The sequence below is a fragment of the Barbus barbus genome (assembly GCF_936440315.1).
Source record: "Barbus barbus genome assembly, chromosome: 4".
Classification (NCBI taxonomy): Eukaryota; Metazoa; Chordata; class Actinopteri; order Cypriniformes; family Cyprinidae; genus Barbus; species Barbus barbus.
The window spans coordinates 20,200,791-20,222,433 of NC_136732.1; the positions used below are offsets into that span (position 1 = coordinate 20,200,791).

The 21,643-nt window shown below is 38.2% G+C and overlaps 1 protein-coding gene across 1 annotated transcript; it reads left to right on the forward strand.

The window, feature by feature from the left end:
• The first annotated feature begins 644 nt into the window (after positions 1-644).
• On the forward strand, positions 645-3,896 carry LOC306869154 (uncharacterized protein). Its single transcript, XM_079415783.1, has 5 exons — positions 645-734; positions 1,481-1,600; positions 2,101-2,253; positions 2,523-2,624; positions 3,081-3,896. The coding sequence occupies exons 3-5, from the start codon at positions 2,152-2,154 to the stop codon at positions 3,387-3,389; spliced, it is 513 nt and encodes a 170-aa protein (XP_079271909.1). The 5' UTR covers positions 645-734; positions 1,481-1,600; positions 2,101-2,151; the 3' UTR covers positions 3,390-3,896.
• The last annotated feature ends 17,747 nt before the right edge of the window (positions 3,897-21,643 follow it).

Genomic DNA, 21,643 nt, shown 5'->3' on the forward strand with positions numbered 1-21,643 from the left:
CTACGTTTTGATGTGCGCCTGTTTAGGGCCTGATGCTTTTTATTTTATTTTTTTCCTCAATTTCAAATGAATATTTTTAGCTTTCCAGTAAGCAGCTGGAATCTGTTGAAATGCATAAAGTTGAAGTTCTCCGCATGGACGCTGTTTCCTGTGACGCTCTGTGGTGGACAAATGCTTTGTTATACAATTGAATTGCTTTTGAGATCTCATGGCAAGATCTGTGATTGGTAACGAGACTGTTGACCTTTTTAATAACCACAACGCTCGCTGCACGTTAACCTCATTTCCAGGTAACTTTTGGATGCCACAACATTTCGTCTTAAAGCACTACACTGTAAGAAATGATTCTGTGGTCATATAGATTTCAATTAATGTTTTTGGTTAAAATGTATTCAATATAATTGTGTTTTGGATTTTGAGGCAAATATTTAATTAAATTTCAAATAAAAATGTTTGGAATAAAATCTACCCATTGTAGTTAAATAAAACTTAAGCATTATATTTATCTAATCCCAAATGGAGAGAATATTGAGTGAATTCAAATTAATGTAATCAGGCAAATTTTAATTGAAAAGCACTTCCTGTCAAAGCGCGCCTTTTTTTAAAAAAAGAAAAAAAATGCAGCAGGCTAACGTTACCTAGCCACAAGGCATTTGAAGAGAGTAGGCTACAGACAGTGAATGTTCGTCTTCTTCCACATTGCTCATCTTGCAAAATTAAACTGGTTGACTAAGGTAAGAAAACTTATTTTGTTATCACTGGGCTAGTGAAGAACGCATGTAGTTAGTGGTATATTACAATATAAAATGAGGGTCCCACTTTATATTAGGTGGCCTTAACTACTATGTACTTACATCAAAAAATAAGTACAATGTACTTATTGTAGTTATATTGTATTGCAAAACACTTTTGCTGCTATTAAGGTGGGATACGGGTAAGGTTAGGGACAGGTTTGGTGGTATGGGTAGGTTTAAGGGTGGGTTAATGTGTAAGGGATGGGTCAACAGTGTAATTATAAATTTAATTACAGAAATTAATTACAGATGTAATTACATAGAGGTATTTTTAAAAATATAAGTACAATGTAAAAACATGTATGTACACAATAAGTGCATTGTATCAAATTATTAATTTAAATGTAAGTACATAGTAGTTAAGGCCACCTAATATAAAGTGGGACCAAAATGAGTTATCACAGAAAAAGAGACTCAGCAGCAACACAAAGTTGGCTTCTGTTGAAAGGCTATATAACTAATGTAACGTAGAAACTTAGTGTGATTTTGCTGCGCTATAATATGAACACAGGATTATACATTTTGTAAGAATTCTTATATATTGAAGTCAAACTTTTATATTGAAGGATGTGGGTTAGCATTTCCACTAACTTATCATGGTTCCTAGGTCCTTTGCATGTTAATATCATATCCTCAGTATGTTTTTATGAAATTGCGTTAATAAGTACATTGGGTTTAATTTTAAGGTTCCATAAAGATAAATATTTGGGGTTATCGCTGGAAGAGCATCTTATATTTCAAGACGGCACTTGACGCACTTCCGTTGGCTTTTCTTCCCGTGTGTGGAGCTCGTCTTCCCGAGGCAGGTAACGTAACTATTCACTGTTGTTTCACTGTTTTGTTGCAACTTGCAAATGTGAAGGTAACTTAGCTAAATCCAGGCGAAGTCAGTCTATTAACAGTGTTACGTTTTATAGCCGCAATTTTATTTATTTTCATGCATAAATCTGTTTATTTTAGTGTGGTAATGTCCGTCCATAGCGGCTAGCACTTAAGTTAACTTAGTTAGCTGCTAGTTAACGTAACTTTAGCAGGATGGGTGGACGCTTAACATGGCACAAACTCTTTTACAGCTAAATCGTACATTTAAAAGTTGGAATTTGTAATTCCAGTTAAGAAATAATGAAAATGTGAAACTGACGACCCTGTATGGGATTGCTTCCAAATAATTTTGTCAAATTGACTTCAAGATGTAAAAAAATACTCTTACTTTGGTATTGAATGTTAGACAATTTATATGAAAGAGGTTTAAGAGGCTAAGAACTGATGTGATACCTTTGTCTCTTTTGTTGCCTTTGTGTTTCAGATCAATGCAGAATTTCAAAGAACAACTACTGTACTTCTGGAACCGAAATTTATGTCTGCGTTAGACCGTCACACTCCCAAGCTACTGACGCTATTTCGTGCCAAAGGTGGAGCACTTGGAAGAAGACTGGAGATCATAATGGAACTGCTGCAGGTACAGTAATTTTCAAAATTAGAAGTAGCTTTGTTCCATAAGATTTCCAAATTATATATGAATAAGGACATCAAACTGAAAGATAGACCATTGTCCTCCAGAGCTGCTGCCCTATTTTAGAAAAGGAAAAACTAATAACAGCTCATGCCTGTAAGATGCTGTGTTTTGTTTTTTTGTTTTACAAATTGATCAGAGGCAAGGCAATTTTATTTGTATTTGTTTATTTAGTTTTTAGTGATTGACTTATCAGTTGTTGCATTTCTCCCCAGGACTCAGTGCACTCTTCGATTGAGAGGACCAGAGAGGTTGTTCTTCGGTGTCTTATAGAATACCTTGGAGAACAAGGGGGACATCTTATCAAAGAATTCAACGTAGGTGAACTTAATTTACATTAACTTAATTCAAGGACCATATTTCCTTAAATCCTCAAGTAGGTGCATGATCTAGATATGTGACCTTTGTTTTTTGTAGTATCTTTTTTTTAATAGCTTCAGTGCTTCTTGTCATATATTCTCTAAATCTCTGAACTCCACTAGAGGGATGAAGATACTGTACATAGAGAACTATAGAAAAATATAGAAAATAGAAAATAGTAGAACAGCATAAATCCCTCATTACAATGGAAGAACATTTGTAGACTACAAAACATCAAAATAGAGAAGAAAACAAAACAAAGAACAATTTGAACCCAAGGCCTGCGAGAAAATAAAATAAAATAGATTTATAAGCTATGAAAACAATAATGAATGTATTTTATAGTAATGTGAAATGCTTGCAATATATTTCTGACAGTTTTATACTAAGACAATAACAATTTCATGTTGCAGGACACTGAGAACTTGGAGGAACTTGAACAGGTCATAATGGCCATTACTGTGACCCCAAAGCCTGGAGCTTCTACAAGCAACAGCCCAAAGAACATTGGGATCGTCATAGAGGGTGTGGAAGTCATCACAGGACTTGGAGATATTGCAAGGGCTTGCTCTCTCCTCCTTGGCTTGACCTACGCGCTGAATCTCGATTATCCCAGACAGCTGAAGTACACCTTTGAGGTGTTCCAAAAACTTTTCTTGGAACTGAATGATTCAAAGCTTTCAAACAAAGTCCAGTCCCTCAAGAGCAAACTTCAGGCTTGAAATGAGACTGTATTACAGTGCAGACTTTTGTGCTACACAATGTCCATCTTCTACAGAGCTTGAGAATTGCACATCTGAAAGTGCTATGTTTGTAAGTTAGCACTAATTTGGACTCTTATCCCACGAATATCTGTGAGATTTCTAGTTACGAAAAGTACGAAATGTTTTTTACTCCGTACAAATTAAACTTTTCTGCTTTTGTTTTGATACATGCACCTCTGGAGGATTTTTCTTTAAGATCATTATTGACCCAATTTAGTGGCTAAGTGAGGTGAGAGAGCATGGAAACAGGTTTATGGACACATCACCATTCTGTAATATGGCTTTTATTTTTGTTTTTACAACATATTTTGAAGTTAGCATTCTGTCCTTTTCAAATATCTGGTTTGAAATGCAAGATCCAACTTCTGGCTTGAAATGAGACTGTGGTTACAGTGTACAATGATGTGCTACAATGTGTTGAAAGCACAAAAGTGAATTGTTAATAAAATTCTTATTTGAGTATTTAAGTTCTGTACTTTCTGGGCCATATTATTCATGAGAAAGGAATGTTTAGATTTAATTAATTGCATTGATTAAATTTAAATCAATGTGCAGATTATTGTAGATGATGATTACTCAATTATGATATGTAGAATTAAATTAATTTTTATTAGTACTATTTACACATTAGGGAGTTTATCTTTCAAATCAAATCAATATTTTTGTTTAGGTTTTAATTAATTCTGTACTGTTTTCTATTCAAATCTACTCATATTAAATGGATAACTATTAAGGGTCTCATTTAATTAATATTTACTCAATACCAAACCTTGTGAAATTTAATTAATAATATTGCTTGTAATCTGTTGCCTCATTTTTATTAATTAGATATGGTGTATCTTTTCTTACAGTGTAGAGGAAGCTTCTAATTTGTCATTTAGTGACATTTTAAGCCTTTTAACTGAACCCAGACAGGGATTTACAGTTCCCTCCCAAGAAAAAATAATTTTGTCCCCTTCGTAGGAAAATGAGGGGAGAGATTAATGGTGAACATGCTGTGTTGGAAGTAAGAGAATTTTATGCATACTTCAATGTTTTAGGTGTATAATTTTGGTATGCACAAACTAAAAGTCTGTTGGTGTCTAGTTGCACTGGGTAACATTGCATTATGCTACCAAATGGCTTTTCATTACTGCAAAAATAGTCTTATTTTTGTCTCTCTGACTTTTTTACAAACAGTTTTTTGGCAACCTGCAATTTTATTAAGATATATAAAAAATGCAGTACAGTAGAAGTCTTTGGGACAAGTGTATGAGTTCCTCAGTTAAATTGTATATGTATTCTGTAGATGTTAAAATCGAACTCAAATTTGACTTTTTAACTATGCATTGTTTATTAAAAGGAATATACTGTATAAAACTAATAAACAGTACTGCTTCCCTGATGTCATTCCCTTCATGAGGTGACACTTTAAACCATTTTCACATGTCCTTGACATCTGGTATCTGCTTTTCCTTCTCTCTCTCTCTCTCTCCATTTCATTGACCGTTTATTTGTCTATAACACCGATTATTTAACCATTAGCTTTTAGATGAAATGGTCTTTTGAATCATGAAAAATATTCATTCAGCCAGGTTTGTCCAGATGTTTCACTGGTGCCATATTAAAATGATCTATTAAGTGATAATCACGATTGTGTTACAGACGTATAACGACACATCAGTTCAGGGAAGAAATCTGCACGAAATGAATCCCTTCACATCTTATGAAAATTTATGGTTGGCATGGATGTAGCCACAGATTTGTTTGTGGAGGTCGTGGGATTGTTGAAAACGAAGTGTGTAAAGTTTGTGTAGCGTATATATTTGTATGTAAATACTCACGTGTATGTATTTAAGAAATATTTGTATATATTTGTTTTGATTTATATATATATTACCTTTTTTTTTTTTTTTAAATATAACTTTATTATATATAATATATACACACGCACACCTTATGTAAAGACACTTTTCTTTGGTTGTGATTGATCACGATTAATCTATTTGACAGCCCTTAAATTAAGAAATTAACTTAATTTTAGGGGCATTGATTCACAAATTGAGTAGTTTATGGAGTGTGTATGCATTTTTATGTACATGTTCAGAAAAATTCCAAATCAACCTCAAAACGGTTTATTTTAGTGTTCAGTGTCAAAAGATCACGTACAGTAGAAGCTATATGCATATTTTATCAATTCTTTGAATATTTTTCTGTTGTATTTGAAGAATCAAATCCTATTCACAATGTATTTTAGGGGTTAACATTTCACGGAGAAGTGTCTGTTTTTGTCTTCTGGTGCTAATACTGATAGACTCGCAAGCAGCCCTGATATACTAAAGAGAGTCCATTGAGTGTTTTGCATGGATGCTGTGTGTGTGTGTGTGTGTGTGTGTGTGGGGTTATGCTTATGTCTGTTTGATGGCCGCTGTGCGGTGGAGACTGTGCTGTCTTTTCTCTCAGTTGGCTGGCTGCTTTTGATGCTCTACCTCTCTTATCTTGAGCCTGGCAAGGTTAATGAAGTGCTAGCACTCTTGGAGGAAGTAAAAATGAACTGACTAGCAGAGACCAGAGGAAGCTTGGAGATGAAACGCACATCTTGGAGCGGCTCTAAGTGGTAATTTTGGTGAATTACTGAGACAATGAGAGGAGGAACGTCATCATCTTAGACACCACGACACTGGGTATCAGGAATGGTCGATTGGATCTCTTTAAACCTGGCTCATGTGGAATTACATTAGCATTTTAGCCTTGCTTGTAATATGATCTGTCACACCTCTCCAGCAGCCAGTGGGGGCGGGGCCAATGCTGTTTTTCTGGCATAGACAACCCACTCCTTAATTTTCTGGATTTTAGGCTGTGTATGTTGCCTAATTGATTGTGAGGGCTGAAATGTTCTGGAATAAACACAGTGGCATTTTTGTGTTTTGACTGATCAACTTAAAGGGTGAACATAGAGGGCTGGATGAAGTGTTATCAATGTTATGAACTAAAAGAGTAGCACTTTTCAAAATGTTTATTTGTTAACATGAACTGAGAATGAATAATACTTCTACAGCTTTTATTCATCTTAATAGTCATTTCAACATTTCCTAATATATTACGTGTTTTCTAACATTAGTTAATGCACTGTAAACTAGACTGATTAAACGATGATAAATTAACATATTAACAGACTAAATGTAAAATATTGCTTGGGGAACATTAATGTTAACAAATGAGTTCTTGTAAAGTGTTACCACTGAAACTATTAAAACATGTTCATTAACTGAGCTTAAGTTGAAATGAAATCTATTAAGTACTAAAATGACTAAAACTGAAATTAAAGCTAAATAATTTAAGAAAACATAACGGTTACAAAAATGAAACGAAAACAAACTATAAAAAATTTAACTAATTCAAAATAAAAAAAATCTATAATGCCATATGGATAAAGAAACACTAGATGCAAAAAAATAAGATACCAATGTAATACACTGTCTATTTTTATTTTATTTTATTTTTGCTTTTTTGTAAAATTGTTCTAGACCAGCTAAAATATTTAGCCATGTGATTTCAACACGGCAGCCCCCGTTTGATGATCCACTCCATCGGTGTCTCATTTAGAAGGATGCGTCCTCCGAAGGGTGCATACGTCATCGAGGTTGTCTCATTTCAGAAAAGCAAGTAGGACACTCCGAATGCGACCTTCTTTCACAGGACTTCGGAGGATGCATCAGGTGTATCCTTCGCTGCTACAGCTAACCCACAATTCTTTGGGTCGCCGTAAACAACCGTCGTTAATTTGAAAAATGCCGGCACCGGCAGATGTGGCGTTTTCAACTTAACTTAAAGTACCTTCAGTAAAAACGGATAAACTTTGTTCTTAATATCCTCCTCCTTTTTTTTTCTCTAACAGATGTCTGTTGTATGTACGCTGCAGCTCCTCAAAAATAAAACAAAAGCATCTTTTCTTTCCAAATTTAGAAATAATTTTCCTCCATTTAAGTAGTGTGAGAGTGCAACAATGCTCTAAATATGTTGGCAAATCAACGTGATACTTCCTGTTTCCTTTTCCTCCCGTCCTAAGAAGGCTGTCTCGTTTTTAATTCTAGGTTGAGGACACTTCCTTAAACATCCTGCAGAGTATGCCACCTACAGAGGATTTAACCTCCGGAGGACGCATCCTTCTAAATGAGACACAGCTCATGTAAAACTAAACTTTTTTTTTTTTTTTTTTTTGCTACCGATATTCATATTCATCTTTTGAACTCCAGCTTGCTTTAGGTGTTTGTTTGTTTTTGAGAAAAATTAGTGCACCTTTTAAACTATATAAAACAGTTGAAGCATGTGTGTTTTTTTTAGGCTTCCGTGTCTTGTTCGCGCTGCACATTTTTGACTTTGCCCCCATGTGTTCCTCAAAGTCACTTAAGGAAAATGGTCATTTACCACGTGCCTCCGAGCTTAGCTCTTGGGTGCTGCTTAAATAATACAGAAATGGCTCATAATGAGATTAATAGAAGGAAACAGCATGCTAATACTTTGTTGCCCACAGCTCCCCCCTCCCTGTCCTTTCCATTTCCAATATTCTAATGTCCCTCCGCATCTATATGCACTAATAGGTAAACATGAATCTGGAAGGTCTACATTCCAATGAATTAGCATATAAATGACTTCATCTTATACAAATAGAGCTCTTTTGCCCATAAGTCCCAGTGCTAAGCAAAAGATTGTGTATGTAAAATATGTCAGGGGAAAATGTAAATTAATCTGTCCCACTCATCGTTCAGTCTAATGAGAAAATGGTTTTACCTTTAACCCGACTTTTCTATTTCCAACAGCTCGCTGACATCACTTTCACCGATACGCTCTGTAAATGTTTCAAGCAAGCTGTCAATAATAAGCAGGTACAAAGCCCGAATAGAAGAAACAAACAAAAGCTTTAGCATCGCCTTTCCATTTCATACTTTCGGAGCCAATAAGTCTGTCACAGTTGTGCCATTCTTCTGCTTATAAATGTATGGATGTTAATGGTCCCCGACACAATAATATTCATACCGCGCCGGCCGTCTCATTTAGCTTTTCACACTCATGGTTGTAATTAAACCCACACTTTTTACATGAATTCGAGCTATTTGTTACATAGCTAGAGTTAATATGTTAGAAGAGGCTTATCGAATTGGGTCAGCTAATTAAGCAATTAGCTTATTTCAGCTCAGTACTGACACTTTGCTAATCTAGGCCATTGTGTTCAGTGATATGCCAACACCGAGGCAGTGCTAGTCTCTACCACAGCCGGGCTCTCTCTACCCTCTCGCTGGGAAGGGCTTTTGAAAGCCTTCCCTCTGCCATCAGCTCGCACTTTGAATGACTACACACATCCTTCCGCGTTAATACTCCCATTTCTCATGCAAATCCCTGGAATTGAATAGGTTGTTTATTGTGCGGTTAATATATTGAGACATTCACGTGGTGTTGTTGGAGTGTTTGCTTTCTACATTTTTAGCTGTGTTAACACACGTGGAATCCCAGACAGATTACAGTGTGATAGTGTTAAAGCCCTGATGAACGTCTGCTTGCATTTGTGCCCTTTTGCGTGGTGTTCAAGGCGACCGTCGGCTTCATTGTGCTCTGAAGTTTCGAGCTTTTAATGATAAAAACCTCTAATTAGAAAAGCATCTCACTGTAAGTCACTTTTCCACTTGGCCTGCTTTGATTATCTGTGGCTTTAGGAGAGCAAACAAACAGTCGGGATGTGTGTTGAGGTTTGCAGTCTAAATAGTTTGATGGGAATATGCTACACGGCGCACTCTGTTGTCGTACATTAACTATAATTGGCCATGGCTCGCTGAAAAATGTTTTCTGTTCAGATGTCTATCATGGAGAGAATTCTGTGAAGCGGTGTTTGCTTAATGAATAAAAAGATTTGCAATTAGAGGCTATAGGCTAAAGAATGCGAGTTTAAGCTTGGAGAGCCTGTAATTATATCGCAATAAGCATCTCCTAGCTGCATTCTTGTGTGAATGTGCAAAAGTGTGTTTGATATGAAAAATAATTGCACTTTCAAGTTCAAAGCACACTGTTACACCTTTATCAATTGGATTTATTTATTGCACGTAATCCACCTTGTGAAGTCTTGTGCGTTTTTCATTTTTTCTTGCTTTGTCTATGTAAACACACAAAAGCAGGTTCAACTCATTTTTAGTGTTGAATATACCTTGCTGAAGAGGCCAAGCAGCTTGTCTTGCTCACCAAGACCATTAATTCGTAGCGTGTATTAGAGTGTGTGCTAATTACAAAAGAGCTTAACCTCTCAATAGAGGAGGATAATGTTTGCTTGGAGAATGTTTTTGAACATTTGTATTGGGTTTGCACAATTTCATGAAAAGTACTAAATATACACTGCAAAACATTTGTTTTGCTGTATAATTAAAAAAAAATATATATTAAAAATGTTTTATGCAAGCAAATTTATAATCGTTTTAGAGTGTGTTTTGAGGTTCCTTTCAAACTTGCTTCCTTTTTCCGTTCAAATATTTGGACTGGAAAACTGGATAAAAATAGAGTATTCAACATTTGAAGTGGATCCAAACCTTTTATCAAAGGTGTCCTAAAACCAAAACAATAACCGTTCTTGTCTTAAGACAACTTTGAACTTTTTTTGATCCACTTCAAAAGTTGACTACTGTAGTTGAGATTTCAAATTCTGTTCAAAAGCTTGGGTCAATGAGTGAACTTAAGGGAAAAAAAGGTTGGGTCTCTTTTCAACATTGATATTAATAAGAAATGTTGAGTACTAGTTGACCCTTTACAAAGACCCCCCATCGTTACTGTTGCTGTGTCTGACGAGCCATGACGCTCTCATGCCTCTCATGCAGTGGAAAATTCATCGCAGAGCAAAGACAACACTGACAATGCAACTTTTGGTATGAAACAAAGTTTTGTCTTTCAAATTGTCATTTTGTAAGAAATTCAAATAATTAATACTGTTTTGTGGCTCTTTAATGTGTCGTGACAGATCACAAGTTTACTGTAAGTCCACCAACATTAATCTGCTCTCCTGTCTGGTTTGTTTGTTTGGACAAAAATGATTCATATTCAGCGTTGTGATTGGTCAGATGGCCTGTCACTCAAACTCCCTGCAGTGGGTGTGGCACTGTAATCCTGAAAATATTACGGTATATTTAAAAACAGACATTTTTAAAAAGTAAAAATATTTTACAATAATACTGTATTTTTGATTAAATAAATAACTTATTCATAGTTCTTTATGCCTTCAAAAACATTGTACTGACCCCAAACTTTGAACGGTTGTCAATATATCTTACACTTTCAAATGCAAGATGGGTTGTCTTAACAAACTTAACATTTATATCCCTTTTGACACTGGAAACACACACATATATCTAAACAAATTAAGAAATACCCTTTTCCAGTAGAGCTCAAAGACAAAAGCGTGTGTAAAAGAACACCTTTTTGTACTTCACAAATGACAGTCATACTTCTGCTTATTCAAACTGGCTTGTGATTGCTGGTATCGTCAAATGTGATGTGATGCATCTTTCTGTCTGGTATTTTGAAACTATGGTGAAGAGGAAGGAAAAGAAACAACACGAGGGTGAGTAAATTATGACAGTTTATTTATAGTGAACCGTACATGTGTACAGTATATGATGCTGGAAATTTCAGCTGTTTGGTTGCTTGACCTACCAAAAGACAAAAGTCCTCAACATCCTAGAAAACGAAATGCACACCAGTCCTCTCTTGTATTTTTAACGCCTGCTCTTTCTTTTTTTTCAGTGTCAGGGGTTTGATTTTCCATATAGACCGTCTGAGACAGCCTGCATGGGGGGTAAGTAGCCACAGCTGATCACAGAGGTGCAGGAGGACGCCTGCAGCAGGGGTAATACACAATGCGGGTCATTGCTCTGAGGTGACATTTATCACATGCTGTGCAATGATCTCCTTTTTGAATATGAAAGAGAGCGAGCGCCTCAGTCACACAAGTATGGTAATGCGTCCAATATGATCCACTTATTTCCCAAAGCAGAACCGAATCCAACATGGCTGACTCGTGCTTCCCTTGAAAGCATTGATTTGACATGGCAGAGCGACGCAAAGCCCAGTGAATGGATCATGCTTAAACACACGTCTGGCAGCTCTATTTGGCTATGCAGAAAAACGAGCGTACAGCGTTTTCTTTTGTGCGAGTCAGGGGAACGCTTGTTTCTGAACATGCCCACTACTGTACGAGGCCCAGAGCGCCGTCTCTGCTCTCTCTTAAATTTCTCCGAGATTTCCGCACAGAAGCAACCTGATTTTCGGAAGTTTCCAAATCGGTTATGATGGATTAAGTCGTTCCAGGCGGATCCGACACCGTTTAGCGCTTGGCAATGCGTAATGGTCATTTTGATGATTAACGGCGGATTTTACATCCCAGGGGACTGTGAATGCGGAGAAACAGGAGATATTCTGGTAGTGACCCTCTGACGGATCACACATTCAGCACCATTATCATCAAAACTCCTCTCTTTTCCGCTCTCGTGGCACCTCGGCCTGCATTGTTAATATTATAATGCCAAAAATGATCCATTCTTGTATATATGTAGGCCACTGTACCCCGAAGCCTAAGTGATAATAAGATTTTACCACCTAACCTGTGCGTTGTAGATATGAGATGTTCAATCATCTTGAAGTTGCTCTATTTAATAATCCATCTGCCAATTAAGCCAGTCAGTGGTGTTCAGGCCCACAAAAGGTTAATAAGCCTCAGCTGCAGTGTGGTTATCCTGGGTAAATGTCACTTAGATGAGGGGCATGCGGGGTCAAGATCTCCCTCCAGATCTAAATTTAATCACACCGTGTGTCCACTGGCCTCCTCTTCACCCTAATTAGTGGTTGGCCTGAGCCGAAGCGTGCGATCGGGTTCTCCTCACCCCCCCCCCACGCGCCTCGCACACGTAACCGGCTAACAAACTAATGCTCAAAGTCAAGCGCAAAGCCACCGGTGCCTTAATTGCCTGTTCGGGCCGAGGGTGTCGGTATCCTCGGAGGTTGTGAGATCATCAGTGGGATGTAGAACCATATGAGGTGGTAAATCTTGTAAGTCGTTGTGTTAGAGGTTTGTTTAGTTTGAAATTCGTGGTCAGACTCGCTCGGCTAACTTCATTAAAGACTTTGTCAGAGTAGTTAACGCAGGGAGCAAGGGTTAATGCTGGCATATTGTTTGTTTGCTAAGGAGATGATGCTGCAGCCGCCGAGTGTATTTATTTATTTTTTACAGTACTTTGTATATGCGAAACAGATGAATTGTATTGCTGAAGTATTTAATTTTGAATATTAATATAAATTAGACGCAAAATGGGTAATCATTCTCCTGGCCTACAGAAATTATTAACATAATTCGGATAAATAACCAGATGGCAGAATCACAGAATTGAGGTAGATTTATCTTAATTAATATCTTGAATCTACTTGGAGAAAGGTAAATGACTCCACCGGGGGCCGGAGATGTGTGTTTATCTGTGAACCTCTCTTAAAGTGGGCCGCATAGTGGCTGCTGGGAGAAATGAACTTGCTTTCTCTTGGTACGAATGAAACTGACACAAACACACATTTTCTCTTTCTCCATCTCCGCCTCCATCCGTGCTTTTATAAGCCAAACAACAGTTTCTGTTAAATCATTTCAGCCTAATGGAAAGGAGATTTACTGTAAGAAAAGTGCCGTGGAAACTTGCCCAGTAATCGCTGGATTGTGCATACAGGTATATTAGAAGGCAAATCTCTTCTCTGCGCTTCAAATTGCGCAGGGGTCTTTATCCTATCGGTTATTCTCTTCCAACTCGTGCATGGCAAGTTTCTACACTTCCAGGCGGAAATGAAATTCCTTTATTCTATCTCATTGAAGCTCGTTATTTAAAATGTTAATCATCTTATGTTAGACCCGCACAATAGAGCCTAAATAAATTGATGTATTGGCGTATTTTGAAATTAATTCATTTGGTTTCCTACTGTGTTGCATAATTATACTTAAGTGCTTAATTACATATTTAAATGGTGCCTTCAATTACTCTGGCTTAATAAAATATCATTAGCGCGTCTCCCAAGTTATAAGCTTCAGAGACATATATTAGTCTAGCAGCCTAAAAAATATTTGATTATGGACAGACAGGGCTTTGGCAATAACCCAGGCCCAATCTACAGTGAATCTCTGTTAACATAGAAGCCGCTGCTTTCATCAGAAATTGACGTCAAACAATGTGAAATTTACATATTAATTAGCACTGGGCACTGTGGGCTGAATTTGAATATGTGCTGTCAGTCTCTGTGAAGTATCTGTGTGCAGTCACACTGCCGCCGTGTGGAGGTGAGTTCTGGATTTAATGGAGACAATGGCCTGGCTTCACCTCCACTGTCATTATCCAAAATCTGCATTCAAAATCACCCACTTGTGTGTAAATAAATATTACCCACAGCTAGAACGGTCACCACTTCTGTTTTAAACTGTGGGGGGAATGAATAAACAGAAAAAGCTGAAACACTTATGAAACACTTTAATATCTTCTGGTAGAAGATATAAGTTATGTCTCAAATCACATACTGTCAGAGTATGAACTGTGTTTGTTTATTCAATTTATGTTCTATAAGTACAGTACGTGTGTTGAATGAATACAATCTGGACATACTACACCCGTTATGTTGGAGTTGGAGTCATATGTGCTACGGTGTCAGCTGTGATGCTATTCAGCACCATTCACAAATATAACATGCCACAAACATGACCACATGGTCAGTACAGCCCAAGAGGAAGCACACTTCATAATCACTGCAGATGTAGTTGGTCACCTGGACATCTTTTTGCCTACTCGATATTGCATAATCTGGCATACTGTTCATTTCTCATACTGCTTTTTACATACTTTATAATGTAGAGATGTAGTTATATAGTAGTCGTTTAGTTCAGACCCAGGGATAGTCTCTTGTTTCCACAATGTTGCTTCGAAAACAACGATCCGCTGTGATTGTGTAGCTGTAGTTGTTGCTTCATAGTGGATTTTAGCAACACTGCATTGAGCAGTTAGAATCCGGGCTTGGAACTTTCGTTTTGAGTTGTCTAACATCAAGAGCTTTTTTAATTTCCAAACATTCAAATGGCTGACTCAAAATGCTATACAGCAAAACATTGCTGAATCTACACTATTGGGATCTGGAAGTTTGTTTGTTTGTTTTTGTTTATTATGCTTATATTCAACAGTGATGCATTAAATTGCTTGGACAGTAAATGACAATAAGACTTTTACATTTTCACAAAGACTTCTATTTCAAATACTATGTAAATAATGTTCTTTTGAACTTTCAAAGAATCCTTTAAAAAAAACTTTCCACAAAATCAAGCAGCACAACTATTTTATTTTTATTTATTTTGTATTATTATTATTATTACACTGATAATAATAAAAAAAAATGTTTTATGAGCAGTAAATTAGTATACAATTTTTAAATATATTTAAATCAAAAACTTTATAATATTTATAATCAAAGTAATTGCAGCCTTGGTGAACATAAGGCACTTATTCAAAAGCATTAAATATCTCAAAGACCTCAAACTTTTGAACAGTAGTGTAAAGTGCCGTTTCACAAAATAACAAGTTTACCACCTAACCTAACAAGTTTAACAAGTGTGTTTTTAATTTGACTTTGAGGGCAATACAACATACTCTGAAAAATCGAAATAGCTCCTACTCAAGCAATGATTCATCATGGTTTCATGCAGTTAGAGGTTGGTTGACATAGAAACATGTATGTTTTGTCATTCAGGCTGTATTGTGATCATGAAATCTCACGCCAGCAAGTGGGGAGAAAGACCTTGCCCTCTGCTCTCCTAATATTCACTAATATTCATTTAATTTATCACCCTCAAAGGTGCATGGAACTGTTGATTAATTTCCTCCAGTTATGGTGCAGAATGCTTATTAAACTTATTACAGCAGTTCCCACATATCTACATGTCTTTTCTTATGTTTAGCATCTACTCGTAGTAGACAGTGAGGTTCTAGCAATGGCTCCTGGGCAAACTGTTATAATTAGAATGCAGATCAATTGGGAAGCAGGTAATTTACCTTTAGGGAGGAAAGTCTAATTATTGCCTTTGAAAACCTAATTTAGCGTCAAACACTTCAGGTGTCTTTTCTCCCCTCTTCGGAAGAGGGGGAAATCTGTCCCGGAGCATCGCAGGAGATCTCCTTTGTCTCCAGTCGCTCCGGTGTGAAGCTTACACGGCCGATCGAGGAAATCTGAGACGAACGAGAACAAGTTCTACCTCATCTCCCTCTCCATCTAGCTGTGAAGGAGATCTGAGATGGGAGAAGGACTCGTCACCTCTCAGTTAAATGCTCCTAGCAGGTAAGGCCGTACCTGACAGATGGTGTTTGTGAGTGATGCCCGTTCCCAGTCGATCGGGGCCCCCAGGAAACGCCAGAGGAACCGTCTCCACAGAGCTCCCCTCGCGGCCCGATGGCATATGCTCTGCAGTGGCCTACACCTGCTGAAGGGTGGCACTCACACCCACTTCCCAGGGCGGCTCAGCCAAACCGGGGTGTTAATCACAGCTCAGCCCCTCGTGCAGGCTGGTAAATAAAGCGGGATACACCGCTGCGGGAGGGGCTGCCACCTGGACTCAGCGTCGGGAAACATCTGCCCAGGGTTTGCTCTTATCTGGTGGTTGTTCTCGCACGGACTCAGGCACCAGACAAGTCCTTAAATTCGCCAGTCTTCAGATTGGAAGGTCACCAAGACGTCCTCAGCTGAAATGGTGAAGAACGCTCCAACTGTCTGCAGTTGGCCATGTCCAACTGGAAAGCGTTGAGGTGACAACACAGAAAGTGGCGATTAGGCCCCACTCGCCTGAGTCCGAGCCAATTCGGCAGTCTATGAAACCTCAGGCTAGGGAGTGCGATCTGGCGCTCTGTCACAGACTGAGTCGTGCCGTTTCCAGCTCCAGACCCACTCCACATTCCAAATCTTCTCTATCTCGGCAGATCTTGGCCGTCTTCGGTCCCCGTGGGCCGCTGGAAATATAATATGCTTTGTCTGGGTGTGTGCGCGTGTTTTGCACCTCTCCCGAAGACAAATACGGCCTGCCTTCATGCTATAACAGCCATTACTTAATTGTGCCGGATTTTCCGAGCAGAGTGTTGCTTTAATTAAGCAGCTAATTGCAATGTAGTTCTTGATTAGCTTTGGGGGATGGGAACGTTCAGGCAGGCTGATATGTTGTGCACACTTCAGAATCATTTACAGAAATTGAAGCTAATTTCGCTCTCTGTGTCTATTGCTGCATTAATTTAATTTGGGTTGCTTTTAGCTCATTAACACTTCTAATTAATACGTTGACATCACCATTAAGATGTCTCTTTGAAATTGGTGTCTCCAGATAATCAGGATGGAGGAGGCTGACGGATGGCACCAGAGAGCGAGCGGAGGAGACGTTCGAGAAGGACAGGGACTCCCCCGTGCTCGTTTGTAAATCAGCAGCAGCGTACGATCATGGACTCTAATAGGTCTTTGTGGCAGGCGGCGAAATTGGAAATGAAAGGCAAGTTGATTGTTTTAGATTTGACGGAGGCTACGGTGTGTAGAGGTGTTTGCGGCGGAGACGGCTGCGCTTGGGGTTGCCGGTGCGGGCCAGATGCTGTACACAGCTGAATCTCACGCTTGACTGGCTTTGTGTTTGGGTTTGTCACTTTAATGAGCAGAATTTAGTGACTGTGGGAGTATAATCCTCAGGGTGAGGCTGCTATCCAGTTCATCACACTGTCATCACTTCCCGCTCTCTCCACACTCCACGCTCATTTCCACAGCCTCGGATCAAATAAATTTAGCTATGTATTTGTATTTAATTTTCAATGCTCAAATATCTGTAAATGTTTGCTCTGTAAAGAAGCCCCTTTAGCGGCGAGGAAACCCATTCGTTTTCCGGCTCCCATGGAGGCCTGGCCTTCAGAGGAATTATAGAAGTTCGCCAATGACTATTTAATTAAAATCTGCCGGAGATTATATTATAAAAAGTGAACTTGTCACCCTCAACCCTCAGATGTGAAATTAAGTAGCTGTCAAACGCGGGGTTTGTGACTGTGAACAAAGAGTGTTTATAAACAGAGTGCGGTAAAATTTTTGCACCGTTCGTTTTGTGTTAACAGCTGGAATGCTAGTCTCATTCTATGGATCAATGCGCTTTTAGCTGCTAACAGATGTGCATAAACAAAATGTCTCTCTTGTCGGTCATGTGTATGCATTAAACAGCATCAGCAACTTAGATGTTATATTTTTGCATGCAAAATATATCTTTATGTGCGCATAGTAATAGTACGTCAACCAACGTAAAACATTGACTTTCTGTTGCCTGCAGCCCCCCCCCCCCCCACACACACACGCACACCTCAGGAGCTTCAAATCAGCAATCCAACAATTTAGCAAAAAAGCTCTTATTCAACGTGTAAATCAATGGTCATCTGCAGAGCATTTCCCTAAAAGCTCTTCTTTAGGTCTGTTTTGAAGCATTCTCCGAGATACAAGTCTACTGTAAAAAGCTTTCTGTCTAACACTTCATTAAAAAGTGCCTTGGAATAAGAGTCACAGGGGAGATGAACCCTGCATCATGTGTAAAAGCTATCAACAGCTGCATCAATTAACCTCCCGGCCTCTTGGGGCCCATTAGCAGGAGAAACACCCTTTAAAATTGCATATGCTTCAGATTACACAGGAGCAACTAGCCCCATAAATGGCCTTATTTGCTTTTCCTATAGAGTTTGGTTTGTTAAACAATTTCGTGCTAAGAAGACATCTTTATTACCAGTATCTGAGTGGGTGTGTGTACGTATATATGTTGGATGTGTAAATTTATAATTTCTTGCTCATTGCTTGTTATGGAGAAAAGGGAAATGTTCCACTAAGAGACAAAAGGACCCCAAAGAACAAAAAAAGATGCACTTTGGTTATAACTGACCTCTGACTCCTTTGTGCCGTCACTGCTATTAAGACTATTCTGAGCACTTAATAACAAGCCTTTTTTTAAATTATTGTACTTCTACTTTTGGTTAACTTGTTATTGGTTTTTGATATTTCATAAAAGACTTGTTTGGTTGTTGTAGCTTTACGATTTAGATGATGTAATATTGCTATATTAATATTACTTATACTCAAGCAAATATTACGTGTAACTCATCCCACATTGTTTACCCTACGAACATGAATGATACCTCCAGTCACGCAGCTTTTGAGAAGATGTGTGCGGTTACTTTATTAAGCATTGAGTTTAAATCATCTTGCTTGGTGGATGATTTAATAGGCAAACTTGGGTTAGTAAACAACCGCCCTGAACACTCACAATAGTGAGGTGCTAGAAACCACTCGGAACACCTTAAAAACCCCACAGCGACTCTCTACACTCTTAAAAATAATACAATAGAAGAACCCTTTTGAAGAATATTTAAAAAATCTCAAGAACCATTTTCCACTGTAAAGAACCTTTTGTGCAGTAGAAAGGTTCCATGGATGTTCTTTACGGATCCATTCATTCCAAAATAACTTATTTCTAAGAGTGTAGTGTAACAGTGGTGAGTTTTGCACAGGCTAGCACCACAGATAATATAAAAGTCTAGTTGTTATTGTTCTCTGACGTGAGTTAACCAATCATAAGAATCTTTTAAAGCGGTGATGGCGATGAAGTAAGTGCTTTGTCATCGGCTGTGAGACCAAAGAGAGGCTTTATTTAAGAGTTATAACAGCCCTAATCCAGTGATTGGCCAATCTTTCAGCATGTTATTGAAATAGTAAATACTACAGAGCAGTGTGTCAGCTCTACGGGGAGCATGAGAATTTACTCGACTGTTTGTGTTTCCTGCTTCTCAGCTTTCACAGAACGATTCAGGGTGGAAATTAGCATTCTACAACTTGATTGTGTCTAATATCTGAATAATTTTTGTAAGTGCTTGGTGTTTTTGACCTAAAAACGCTGAATAAATGACTATATATAACGATCCATGTTATGAATACTGGCAGATGTCCCTTTGATCCTTGAGCTTAAGTATTCTTGATATTTTGGATGTAATTAATAGTCAGTTATTCGTTTTAATCCAAGGTGAAGCTCATTAATTCAACTTTTTTATTTTTTCCTCATAAAGTGATTTCTAAAGAAGAGGTATTTTGAATGTTAATACTGTGACTTGCTCTAATGCAACAAGACGTTTTGAGGACACCTTGGTGTTTCTAGGGTGGGGTAGAAACTCAAAAACCTCAGACCATTTTAGATGAGGCATTAAAATGACACGCCTCCATCTCAACCGTTTCTGCTTAATCCCGACTATTTTGTTTCTGCCACACATTCGCGGCGTAATTCAGGCAAGTTTTTAATGATTTCCAGTCTAAATCCACAGCTATCATCCGTGCTATTCTCCACCAGCTCTAGTGCTTCTCAGTTACAGTGTATTTTTAGAGGTGAGCAGCACATTTGTCTGTTTTGTTTGAATATTTCTGTTATGTGGGGGGGTGACAAACAAACCCCCAGCAGTCGTCGACGCGGTGCATCCGGCGCCGATGTTTATCCCTCAATTCGCACTGACGACACAACCCAGATGCATTAGCAAACCCCAGACCAAATCAAGAGTAATAAAATCATTCATTTTGGTTAATGAGGATATTAACAGCAGCAGTTGTGTTTAAGCACAAACAAGAACAACAACATTAATAATTGCAACTCTCTAGCGCTTGGCTGATGTAAGCGTTTAATAATTAACAACTCTGTGTCTTATCCCCCAAAGGTTTGCCTCTTATTATCCAACTGAGTTACGAACGGGTAATTACTCTGCCACTGGATGGTCAAAACACTCAAAACACTTTCAGGTCTGTGGTATCAAGCCCCTCGTTCAATCGATCGTTTATTGTTATAAAGTCGAGAATGTGCCATTTTGATTTATCTTGGTTTTTTTGCTTTCACTGGAGGATTACTCTTTTACCTCCTGTGTTTACATATTAGTGCTAATCCAATTGAGTCAACAAGGGCACTTAGCATTGACTGAGGAACTGAAGGGCGGAGGGGTGGTTATTAATTTAAGGCGTATTCCAGATTTTAAGCTTTCGGGGAAATAGTTCTGAAACATCTGTTCTGACAATCCCAGCAAATGGTGTGTTTTCTGGGTTAATGACTCAGCTGCATGTCAGGGCTGTGTGGTGCTCTGCGGCCGGCCTGCAGAGGGCGCAGCGGAGCCCCCTCACCCCTGGAGAAATAACATCAACTGTTGTTTTGACATTAGCACTGGGGGCATCGGGAATAAAGAACGGACAAACAAGCAGCGATGAAAGAGAAGATCTCTGGGAAAGGCTCTGTGTGTATGACAAACACGGGGCTGTGGGAGACACAGTGGATGTCTGTGCTCCGTTGCCAGGTTGATTTAAGGGCAAACAGATCGCTGTAATGAGGATTCTGATCCCTGAGCTCTGCCACGACCCTTCCACTCACCATCATCCCCCTACAACCGGTCCTGACCTTTGACCTGAAGGATACACCCTGTCAGCTGAAACTAATTAGAGTTTGATGACGTGTGACCGCAATGCTGTCTAATGGCAAAATAGGGCACTTGAGAGAGAAAAAAAAGACGTAAATGAAAATAAGGGAAGTGTCAAATGCTGTGGAGTAAAATGGGCAGCACTTACCAACCCTTAAGGGGGGATACAGGTAAAATGGGACTCCTTACACTCTTGTTCTCTTTTGGGTCTCAGAGACCCCAAGGCCATTTTGAAAAATAATCTTATGGTCTTATGACAACTGAATAAAAAACATTCAGTGTGACTTTTTAAACATCCTTCATGCAAAATACTGTATGTTCAGAGTCCCGAACCACCATAAAATGACACTTTCATGATGTAATCTCAATAATGGTATGTATTAAGTTCTTTTTCATTTATTTTCTTTTTTTTATATTTACACTGAAAGCTACTATTAACATGTTGACAGCATCTAAACCTAAGCATTAATGACCAAGTAGTTTAAGATTTATAGAATCCTTTTAGGTTCATTGAAAATACAGAATTCTGTTGTTGTTGTTGTTTTTTTAACAAAAATTAAATTTTGTAACTTAATATCTTTTCACTGTGTCCATTATGATTTTATATTTCTGAATTGGTCAGATTTTTTATGTACGTAACAGTATATCTGTATAATAGTAAAATAGTACCTGGATGAATATATTTCTGATATA